At 47.0% G+C, this 12,012-nt stretch overlaps 1 protein-coding gene across 4 annotated transcripts in view; it reads right to left on the bottom strand.

Moving 5' to 3' along the window:
• The window catches only part of PROM1 (prominin 1), a 101,204-nt gene that overhangs the window by 12,727 nt on the left and 76,465 nt on the right, over nucleotides 1–12,012 (bottom strand). For all 4 annotated transcript variants that reach the window (XM_031437020.2, XM_031436992.2, XM_064487895.1 and 1 more), the window contains exons 12-15: nucleotides 10,647–10,799; nucleotides 4,493–4,616; nucleotides 3,008–3,111; nucleotides 1,284–1,368 (exon numbers count right to left, since the gene is read on the bottom strand). In XM_031437020.2, coding sequence (XP_031292880.2) covers nucleotides 1,284–1,368; nucleotides 3,008–3,111; nucleotides 4,493–4,616; nucleotides 10,647–10,799 — 466 coding nt within the window. The remainder of the gene's footprint in view (nucleotides 1–1,283; nucleotides 1,369–3,007; nucleotides 3,112–4,492; nucleotides 4,617–10,646; nucleotides 10,800–12,012) is intronic.

Here is a 12,012-nt window from a genome sequence, read left to right as displayed (position 1 = left end):
AAGACCTCGAAGGGAAGAGGCAGTGTTGTAATAGAGGCACATGAACCACATGGGGACACCAGAGACAGAGCCTTTCAAGGCAGGGGGCTAGGGAGGCCAACAGAGGGGGTGGCTTCTGAGTGAGTCTTGACAAATAGAGATGCTGAAAGGGGCGGAAAGAGGCAGCATGCACTGGACTTGCGTGGTAGGGAGACTTGGGATCGCGGGACCGTGGTTGATGACTTGGGCCTGCGGGTAGATGGGGCAGCAGGGAGGTGTCACACATCGTCATGGTGCACCAAGAAAATGGCACATAGCATGATGAGCCAATGAGTAGAGGGCATCGATTGAGGGCTTGGTTGCAAAATTATATTTTATTTATGTAGACGTGCAAGGGATATTTAAGGAAGATAATCAATACAAAATCTGTACGCAGCTTTCAAATAAGCCTCTTCACATCTGAAAACTGTCAGGCCGTCATGGCTTCACGGTACCTCTTGGAAGCCTTCTGTGATGCCTCAGTGGGTAAGCCGTGAGATTTGGGGAGCAACCTCTTCCCTTGATTTCCCTTGGTATCTGCTTCCATGTGGAAGCCCAGAAGAAAGAAGGTTCCTTAGATTCTTTCCCAGAAGGCCCCCAGGCATGGGGGAGTAGGGACAGCCTAGGCTAATAGTGCCTTAGGCCTGGGCAGCTGAAACCCCTTTGCCCCTTTTCCCAGCCAGTGTGCTCTAGACTGGCCTCTCCTTGGAGTCTTAGGACTCAAGCCTTGGGTGTGAGCTTGGGCAAAGGAGGAGGAGAGGTCGCTCCATTCTGTCCTCACGGTGTCTCTTGGCAAAGGCCAGCAGAGCTCACCAGCGCCCACGCTGGCATCCTGGGGCCACAGCCAGCAGTGGTGACTGTGTGGGCCACAGTTCTTGGTGCCTCGTTCTCTCTTCAGGGACATGACCGAAAAGGGTGGCTGGTCTTGGAGAGTCAACATCCCTGGGAAGCAAGCGGGGTTTATTCCTCGAGGAACATCAACGCTCAGCAAGACAAAAATCTTTCCCCATGAGGCGTGCGCAGGGAGGAGCTCATATGATCTACTAGAGAAACGCATGCTAAAGAAAGTCAACTGGTTGGGGGCGGGTGATGAAATTGTTTTGGAATTAAGACAGTCGTGAAGGTTGCACAACCTTGCAAATGTACTAAATGTCACTTTAAAATAATTAATTTTATCCTACGTGAACTTCACCCCAATTTAAACAAAAGACAACTGAATGTAGCAGAGAAATAGGTCAGCATCCTGATCAGCCCTGGTTACTCACCTCTTGGAAATTGAGATGTTTACTGATATTGTAGATGTTCTCCAGCCTAAGTGTGGCATAAATGCCTTTGTTTTCCGTGCAATCACTGAAGGAATAAACAGAGAAATCAAGATCCAGAAAGGCAGTTGTGGCCACCTCGGTCCACTGCTCAGGATGGAGAGAAAGGCTAACTGTTCATCCTTGTTTAACCTGTGTACACAGGCGTGACGTCTGGGGGTGGACACAGTGGGCCATCACCAGTGGCCGCACGAACCCCCATGGCGCCCACCATTCCTGCCTTCGCTCCCCATTTTACTAAATGCCCCATGTTGGGGACAGATACAACAGGACTGGTAAACACTGCATCCTTCTGTCTGTCTCCTTTGAGCTCTTCCAGTGCTGTGAGTGATAATGGAGTTTACAAATTTGGGAAGAAATAAACTCTAATTAAAAGAAAAAAAAGCATAGGCCAGAAAGAAGCATGTTACAAAGGTGTGTTACAAATAAACTACCTTTATTAAGGGGGGAGGGGGGTACAGCTCAGTGGTTGAGCACATGCCTAGCATGCCCAAGGTCCTGGGTTCAATCCCCAGTACCTCCTTCAAAATAAATAAATAAATAAACCTCCCCCACAAAAATTAAAAAAAATAAATAAAAATAAACTATCTTTATTAAAAGATTTATGAAAAGATCCTATCAAGCCCCTGCATATTTCTAGGGTGGGCTTCACTCACCAAACATAAGGTTGGATTAAAGGCAGGAAGGAGACCCAGTTTGACGGGGTGATAAAATTCCAAAGGGTCAGTCCACTTTGGCCACAAACCTAACTTGGCCTCACCTCTCTGTGCTTCATAATGTGACAAGTGCCTCCTCGACTGAGCTAAGCAGGGTGGCCTCATCTGATGTGCAACCTTGCCACCAGGACGGCCACTTCCTGGGGCACCTCCTCCTTGTCCAGCAGCCAAAGCCCTCTAGCCCCAAGGGGTGCCTGGGAGAGGCAACCCTCCCCCACCCCTGGGAGGAACGACACTCCTCTCCAGGGAGCCCCACGTGGGTTGGTGTTGGAACAGAGTGTTTGACATACTAACCATCGGAGGTGAGACCAGAAAGTTCCACAAGGGCCAGAATCACAAAGAGCTGGCAGGCCAGGCCCAGCCTGGCCTCATCTTCTCTGCCTAGGGATGGTTTAATTGATGCTTGTTTGGAAACATTTAATGAGTGTATCCTTGACTTGTTTGATGTTTGTTCTGACAAAATACAAAACTGTGTTGAAAACCATGCTTCTCCAGAGCAGTTCCTCAGAGTAAACTGAGAGGCTGCCTCCCAGGCTATTGTTCTTCGTTTGGCTCAGATAAAATTCTTTTCTATCCCTGCTAGAGATTGTTTATTGATTACTTCCGTCAACAGACCCATTCGATGAATTCTTGTTATATGGCATTTACGTGGGGCAGGGTGATTCTTAAATAAGAGTTTTCACAGTGTCCCATGAATGCATTTTGGGGTCACCTTCCCCAGGGATCAAGACAAAGCGACTCGGGGCATCACCGTCCTAAAGCCTAGAAGGCGTTCAGGGGGAGGGTTATCTTTTTGGTCATACAGCCAAGACTAGAGAGCAGCTTAATTCTGGAACTGCAAAGTCTGATCATTAAAATTAAAGACACTTTGAAAGCAAAATTCTCACTGTAGAAAAACAACATTCTCCATAACAACAACAACACACAAATGCATCATGCAATTATTTGTACCTGTAAACTTGTTCAAAAGTGAGATTAACGTCTGGTTTGTCAAACATCATGCCAGAGAGGTAGTATTTCCAATTCTCATTCAGCAAATACGGTGTGTCCAAAACCTAGAACAAATTTTAAAGCTTTTTTTGGAAAGACAGTTTTCTACTCACATACATACAGATAATAAAATGAATATTCTGTGATAGAGACAGTGTTGGGGGGATGTTCGTATCATGATTTTCCTCATTGATTTTCAACTTACAACTAAAAAACAGGAGTGTAATTGGAATAAATGGGTTGACTTCTGGGTGGCATCAGTAGGAATCACTGAGATTACTTTTGGGGAGAGGGTAGAGCCCCGCAGTAGAGCACGTGCTTGGCACGCATGATGTCCTGGGCTCAATCCCCAGTAGCCCCCATTAAAAAAGAAATAATAAATAAATGAACCTAGCTACCACCTCCCCTCAAAAAAACCCAAAAAACAAAAAAAAACAGTACCCTTCGGGGGGGGGACCTCTATTTTGGTAAAATGAACATATTAGAAATGGGAGCAAAACAGACTGTTCGACTGAGAACAGCTAATAGAATCCATGAAGCAGCTGGCCCAGCTCTTCACTACTTCCCTGTAGACAAAAATGAATGAAATTGGCACATTCTCTGACCTCACAGGATGCACATGTAAGACGGGGTAGTTAGTACATGACTGTACATATGCTTGAGGACTGTAAATGGTTCCCAAATATCCCCTACTTTTAGAGAATTCCTTTTCAACGATTTAACGTAGCACAAAAGATGGTGAAGTCTGGTTTGATGTATTATTTTTCAATCAAGAGGCCAAATGGAGACGACTTGACAAACTCATGTTCCTGATTTCATTTTCCTCAGCCGGCTGAGCAGTTAAACTACCACCCCAACAGCTGGTTTATTTTAGTAGCCATTCACCTGATTCTAGTAACAGATTCGAGGTCAACACAATATAGCCAATAAAACAAGAAAACAGATTTTTTAAAAACCTGAATCTGGAGAAAAACCTTGGAAAGCCAAAGTTAGAAGGCAGACATGTAGATCAAAACATCATTAGTTAACGAAGCTAAACTTGGACCTGGTGCCACTGAGTCTGAAGCAGCTGGTTTCAGAGGGAGAAAGTGAAGTTCAAATTCAATTCCTAACTACCTCATCAGATTTCCACCAGGGACAGCCCTCAGCCACAAGGTGTGTCATTTATCAGTCTCTTTCACTTAAAATTAAGGGTCCTCAAACCAGCATAAACTGTACGCAGATTTTGCATACGTGGAGGGTCAGCCCCCCACCCCCTCAACTGCCTGTTGTTCTACGGTCGGCCGCATTGCTGTATTTTTCTGCTCTGACAAACAGAAGGAATCTCACTGTATTGAATACAAACCAACTGCTCATCGTTTTGCTCTTGAAGAAACTCACAAGATATGGGGAAATAAAAGTTTTGACCCAAGCCCCTTCCATAAGGGGTCCCCAAACCATATGTACCTGGAATAACTTTTTGTTTTGGTAAGATTCACAGACGAGTTTTTCCACATTTCCACCAACCACAAAAGTAAGAACCACAATGGTCATCAGTAGCCAACAGAATAAGAAACTGAATCCAACCCCGCTGGGGAAAAAAAAATAGAAATAAAGTTAATAATTTTACCAGGAATTACTCAACATTTCCTACCAGTCCTTACTAACTCTACCCAGTCACTGTATGCTTCAGCCTCCTGCGGGTTAGGCGGGTCAGCCTCCCCACGAGCGCCGACAGGAAGGGGTAAGCACTGTCCCCGTCAGTCCTAAGCACGTGTTTAGGGGCCCCTGATGACTTAGCCCCTGGCCTGCTTGCAGCCCAGCACCATGGTGTCAGGCACGGGCTCTGGGGTCACATGAGAGAACTGTGGCTTCCTGGTGAGTGAGGAGGCTGTGATGTGGGAAACGTACTCCTCGGAGTCTGTAAAGGGTCCAGGGAGGGAACGCTCAAGAAGAACACCCCTCCCCCCATTTCTCTCTTGGCAGAGCATGAAGGATAGATGGACAGGTGCCCACGTGGACCAAGGTGCCACCGAGGGGGCTGTTTCTGGCCGCAGGTGGTGGTCGGACCCGGGTGCTGGTGGTGGAGAGAAGTCGGCAGTGAAAGCAGTGTGCCACGGGAGGCCGGCGCAGCGGGATGTGGTGAAGACGTGTGCACTGGGGGTGAAGGAAGGGAAGGGGCCAAGGGGGGCACCAGGGCTTGTCAGCGGCAGGGACAGGGAGGGGAGAGAGGGTGGCCTTTTGGTCACGTTGCCCGGGAGACACCTCAGTGGAGATGCCATGGAGGCGGCCGCCAGGTGTCTGGAGCAGATGCCTGGGTTACAGGCCTCCTTTAGGGCATCAGCAGTTTAGACACGATCACTGACCCCTGGGGCTGGGGTTGGAGGGAGAAGCAGCCTAGGGCTGCACCGGGGGAGCCTCACCATTTGAAGAACAGGGGTAGTCTGCAAACAAGACCAAGGTGGAGGGTCAGAGAGGTAGGAAGGAAAGCATTAGGGTGTGAAGTCACTGACAGGGAGACTGAGGAGTGTTTGCAGAAGCAGCAGCTAGTTATTCCAATCACTGCTCTGAGGACGCGCTCCAGAAGAACCAAAAGCAGCCCACTGTACTGGAGACGGAGAGATCACGGCTGCCCTGCAAGTGACAGGCGGGGCAGTCACAGGGGAGCTGGCTGAGGAGGAAGAAGGAGATGCAGAAACAGGCAGCAGACTCGACCTTCACTTCCCGACGTCTGTGCAGAGAGGGGAGCGGGAGGGAAGGAGCAGTGTTGGTAGGGGTTTTCTGTTTTCCTTTTCAAAGGCAGAGAACAGAACATGTTTAAGTGTTGAGAAGAAAACCCAGGAGAGAAGATAATGAGGATGCAGGAGAGAGAAGGGAGGCTGTGACCCATCCTCGGACGGTGAGCAGGGAAGGACAGAGAACACAGCGGGCCAGGGCAGGAGGAGGGGCCGGGCAGAGAGACCCCTCTGCCTCTGGCTTCGCGTGTCTGTGAGCGCAGTCACGTTCGGAGGGGTGGTGGTGGAAAGCTTGTGATGGCTTCTATTTTCTCTGTGAAGAAAATGGTAAAGCTGTCTGCTGAGAGAGAGGAAATAAGAAGGATGGATGTACCAGAGTGGGAAGACCAGAAGAAAGAAATAAAGGAAGGGAGGGAGAGAGGGAGGAAAGAAGGAATTTCCAGGGCTATGGAGGGTCCCTTTGAGGTGGGGTATCATAATTTCGTAGGGATCCTAATGTGCCCTGTTGTGTGACTTTTCTCTAGCCATGCTCAGGTGCCCAGACGGAAACACAGACAGAGCAAACCCTTAAATTAGTCTAGGCAAAGTAGCCAATCCTGTACCATCACTGGCGCACATCAGAAGGACCCTCAGGAGGGTGAGGGCTGATGTTTTTAATAATACAGTGTTTTTCTCACCACAACTCTTCCCAGGGCAAACACTTACAGCAGAATTACATGTAAGTGGCTGGTCTGAAATAAACAGCAATGTCTGTTTGCTGGAGGGGCCCTCGGTCAGTCTGGACCTTCTCTGACGGACAGGACTATTGAGTTAGGGGGAAGGTAAAGGAGGGGACCTCAGGTGAGATGTGGATGAAAAACACCACCTGCCATATCAGTAAACAAAGGGTGTCAGGGCCATCAAACCATCAGCCGCTGCTGCCTGTCTGTGCGCCCTGGGGGACTCAGGATGGAGAGCAGCAGGACACTGGCCCTAGAGAGTTAATTAAGGTGTTCGTCAAAGGAATGATTTCAGTAAGCCCAGATTCTTGCATTTTCCCATACATGGAAAGGAGCGAAATTCATTAACTTGAGTTGTCTGGTTTTCTTTAATTAACAGTAATATTTTGATGTTCCGACTACCTAGCTTTTGTTGCAAAAACTCCTATTTATCTGGGCTCCTCCCTTTCCTCTTCAGAGAAGCTCCTCAGAGCGACCTGAGAGGCTGTCTTCTGGGCTTAATCCTCAAGTCCGTTGAATAAAACATAATTCTCAACTTTAAGGTTGTACATTCTTTTTCAGTCGACAGAGGGCGATAACAGACCCCCAGGTTCTAACTGAGCACATCAGTGTTGTGTGTGTGTGTGTTAGAATTATACAAATAATCAATAACCTACTATAGAACACTCCAAAGCAACACCACTACTCTAAAGAGTATGCTGCTGACATTTCCAGTTTTTGTTTTCTAAACATGCATGTATACAGGTCAGGAACATGCATGCATCCAGGTCAGGAACATGCATGCAACTGCCCAGGGCCTGTCTTTGTGAGGTTGGTGAGGTAAGAATGGTGGGTGTGTGTTTAAAGTGTCGTAAAGGAGGAGGAGGTGGAGAACAAGAAGGAGAAGAAAAAATAAGAACAAGAATGATAATATGCAGCAAAGACTGTATGTGGCCGGCAGAACCTAAAATACTGATTATTGGGACCTTGATAGAAAAAGTTTGCCCACTCCCGATCACACGGTTCTAATGACACGTGCATGATTTTGTGGGTCCTTGTGGCACATCTTAAGACACTTTCGTCAGCCATCCAGGAGAGCTAACCTACTTATCCTTTCCGTGGCTACGTGATTTCCCATTCCTTGGGAGCTGACAGTCACCTGGAATTAGCTGTTATAACTAACAAGGCAAAAACACTCAGCTGCGCAGGATGCTCTTCCCACAGTTCAGTCTACTTCCTCAAAATAAATTCTCTAAATGGGAAGGGCTTGACCAAGAGGATTATGGTCTCTTTATGGCCCTTGCTAGAACCTAACAAATTGCTTTCCAAGTATCTGTAACTGTTGCCGGCGATTAAGTTCTTGTCTCCTTGCAGAAAGAATTCAGAGATGAGACACGGAGGTCAAGAAAGTAAAGTGAGGACTTATTAAGGGCTACACAGCACATTCTCAAGGGGAGAGTGGGCAGACTCAGGTGAGTAGCTGTGCTGAGTTTCTTTGTCAAGCTGGTTACACGGGGTATAAAAATGAATGGGCAGAATATCACTGGGGAGGGAAGGGTTTGGAGTTGTATTCCCTGATCTCCATCCCAGCTCCACTTTCCCAAGGGGAGGAGAGGTTTTTGTCCTTGTTTAGTCTGGCTCGGAAGTGTGTCATGGCGTCAGTGCGTGATGGGTACTTTTAACCTGCAAGGCTAATCTTATTATAATGAGGGCATAGTGAGCAAAAGGTTACATTGGGACACCAGAGATTCTTGCTTTTCCCCACTTTTGTCTGCCTCCAGAACACTCGTCACCCCAAAATGTGTGATTTCTTACCAGTCCAGAGGTTCCTGTTTTCCTCTGTCTGCCCAAGGACCCTGGTTGCTCACAAGATGTATGGTTTCCTGCCATTTGGCCTGTGTCTCCCTTTCTCTGCTCACATCTATCCATCTGCCTGCTCTAACAGAACAGTTGAAACTGCCACCTGTAGTTCCACTGTATGTAAAACGCCCATGGCAATATCTGGTATTAGTTTTTCTTCAAAGGTCTGGGTAATCCAGGCATTGTTTTCAAGCTACAACTGGAAGTTTTACAGTGGGCTTCAGTACAAGAGATTTGTTTTCTGGCTGCCTTAATTGGGTCTCCTTATCTATGGGGAAACTGTCCATATCCCCTGCAGATGTACGTTCACCCCATCATCCATTCAGCCCCTAAAATGCTCCCTGGACCCTCAGGAGATGGAGGGGCAGACAGAGCCAGGACTCTCTGCCTGCCCTCCTTCCAGGTCTTTCACTAGCGTCCTCTCGGGAGGCAAGGATTTTTATGAAGTCCACGCTCTTGATTGAACAGTGTCCCTATTTTTAAAGAGCCGGTGGTGTTTTGGTTGAAGCTGAACTAAATATACGCTTTCTTGTGTCTACAAGCAAGTAGAGCATTATAAAGAAGGAACTGCATTCTTCTGGTTAGTCTGATGAGTCCATCCAGTTGTTTGCCAGATGTGGCAAGGGGTGGAGAGTTTTGCCAAGGACAGCAGAGCACGCCATGCGGAGTAGTGAGCTTTACAGGCCAGAGACCACGGCCACCCTCCGGATCTGCAGACCACCTGGAACGCATCTGATGGCAACTTATAGTCACCAGCCTTTTTCTTACTGCTGAGCTAAATCCTGTGGCCCCGAAGTCATAGGGGTCCACGTGACTTTAGCCCTTCAGAGAGTCCTTAACCTGCACAAATGAGCATCACGTCCAAACTGCCGCTGCTCTCAGCCGCCATCAATCCACTCGTGACTCTCCTGTTTCTTTATTCTTCGAAGCTAAATATCACATCTTTTGGTTTTATCCCTTGAAAAAGATGGAGTATTTACTCCCTCCCTTCAAACAATTAAAAAGTTGTAATAAATAAATTTGCCATCAAAACACTGACAAAATAGCCAAGTGCCGGGATTATTAAATTCTGAACATGAAATTAATTTTCTGTCTGTAGCCGTGTACATTTAAACAAAAAGTCCGGGCAAATATACTCTTCCTTGCTAGTTTAATTTCTTAAGTTTAGGCATGTAAGCAAACAGGCGTTTCCATGTGTGGAACTCTGTCCAATTCTGTCCAATTCTGGCAGACTCCCATGTCATTAGCTTGAAGGTTATTTTTAAAACTCGTGTGCCTGTGTTCATGTTAATAAAGGCTTGCACTACAGTGGAGCTTAAAGGTTTAAGGAAAAGGCCTTAGAACCATTGCTCTTAAGAAGTCTGAACATCAGAGCGACCCAAAGGTTAAAAAAGCAAGTCAAGGCATGTCCCTGTTGACATAATAAAGGGCCACGGCTGTGATTCTCTATTGTCTGAAGGACTTGTTCCAGATCTTTCCCATCCCTGGGGCCTCCTCACCCCCGTTCCCCCCCCCCCCATGGATTCTCCACGAGCTCATGGAGGTGGAATTCACACAGCTTCCTCTCTGGGGACCATTCAAAGCTTTTGTCCCTGGTTACTGCCTTCCATTCCTGGCTCCATCTCCAGTCCCACCTCATGAATGTCCCCTATACCTTGTTACACTCTAGTAAAGTTTTTTTTTTTCCCCTTTCAAAAATATGAACTTAGACATGAATGTGATTGAAATGGGGGCAGTGGCTTCAGTCCACGGCAGGCTCACCATTCCCTGGTACCTCGCATCTGATCTCATCACTAATTTAGGCTACTTGTCTGAATTCCAAGGGTGCCAGGTTGGCCACCTCTGTTCTAAATCAAGTTTCTAGTGTTTCAAAGTGAACAAGCTGGCTGATCATATAGAACGGTGTATGATACCAAGTCAGTCATCAGCAAGTATCTGGTGAAGGAATGAATGAATGAATGAAGAGAGGGAGGGAGGGGTGGATGGATAGATGGATGAATATGGGGAAAAAACCAGTAAGAATCAGGAAAAGAAACTTGGAAACAATTTCCATGACAGCTGCTTTAAAGAGGAGTCTACCGTCTAGAAGTATTGTTTTTAAGCTTGTCTATCAGGGTGCAGCCAACTGAGAGTCTTCCTTTACGTACGTTTCATGGAATTCCCCAAACCAATGAAAGCACAATCACACCAGGCGACCTACTTCACTGGAACCCAGATTGCTTGGCCCAGAGGCCACCGGGTCGCTGTAACACCAGACTCACCTGCTCTCCTCCTTGTGTTTCAAACCGACCCCCACCCCACCCACGGCAAGGAAGAGCCAACACTCACACCATGAGGAAGATGCCTCCGGTGTTCGAGACACAGCCTCGTCTGGTTGGGGTAGCTTTCCGGTCATAGCCCAACGTGCCACACAGTAAGCCCAGGCAAAAAAAAATCACTATGAGGGTCAGCAAACAGCAGACAACCAAGCAACCCAGCCACCTGGTGGAACAAGCACAGTGTTAGCAAACACAAGAGTGATGTCATCGCAACACAAGAGCTCTCGGACTTGAGCTGGAACAGCTGGCGATCCAGTGTCAGATCCTTCTGTTCATTCCTCAGAGGGTGAGAGTGTTGTGAAAAGACCCCTCTCCACCCCTAGCCCTCAAACCCAACCAAGATGATGTTTATCTTGGTTTCAAAGAGCTCTCAACGGACACGGGATTATTCCGTCTTTCCTTTGCAGGGTTAAGTTCCTTCAGGGTTCCTGCAGTGTTTATTATGATGATGATGAGATGTGAACAGATATGATGAGGTAAAGAAACATGAGGCTCCTTCCACTGGTCTTCCTCTGACATGTTTTGTGGCTGCAGGAATATTTGGGGCGGGGAGTGAATTGTGTTCTTTACTGAGCCAGCAACTCTACGTGATGAGGGCATTGAATATTTTAGAATTTTAGGAGCATCCTAAATCAAATGCCTGCAAGTCTCAATTTTGTAATGGTCCAGTGAGACATTTTAGGATAATGGAGCCTCAATTAGGTCTTACTGGCATTCCTGGAACGTACATCAACCTTTCCCAGCAACTGAGGAGCATTTAAGGGTAGAAATGCTTCCTAACCCTTAAAACACTAAAAAACAAAGCATTTACTTCTTGGACAAAAGCAGCCACTACAGCTTTTCATTCAATTAAGTGCAAACTCGTCAATTATCATTATAGCCACCTGTACCAATTCTGTGACTTTTTGTTCCAGATACTGAGGACACAAAATGAAATAAGCCCTGGACCTGGCTTCAGAAATCTTTTCCAGTTAATGTATACCTCATCTGCTTCATTAAATTTTTTTTTAATGAGCTTACAGTCTCAGGATGGGGGAAGATGAAAGGAAGGGGAGCTGATATATAGACAGATCACTGCACCATTTTTCCAGCTATGACTTCCAATGAGATTGTAAAGGGTGTGTCTTATGTTTGTCCTGACACCTGCTGGGGGGGCCAAGCTGCAGGGTCAGAAAATGGCTTGTTGATTACAGAGCAATAATTAAAAGCAGAGTCAGGCGGAGGCTGAAAACCCACTTTTGCCGTGCTGTCGCCAGCCCTAAGAAAGTCGCCTCACCTCCCTGAGCCTCAGTGTCCTCACCTATGAAACAGGGTTATAAATAGAACACAAGCAAAGGGATTTTGTATTAAAGGGGATGCCATGTGTACAGCATGTG

This window comes from Camelus dromedarius, chromosome 1 (assembly GCF_036321535.1).
Source record: "Camelus dromedarius isolate mCamDro1 chromosome 1, mCamDro1.pat, whole genome shotgun sequence".
NCBI classification, from domain to species: domain Eukaryota; kingdom Metazoa; phylum Chordata; class Mammalia; order Artiodactyla; family Camelidae; genus Camelus; species Camelus dromedarius.
This window is presented reverse-complemented; position numbering and strand designations above follow the sequence as displayed.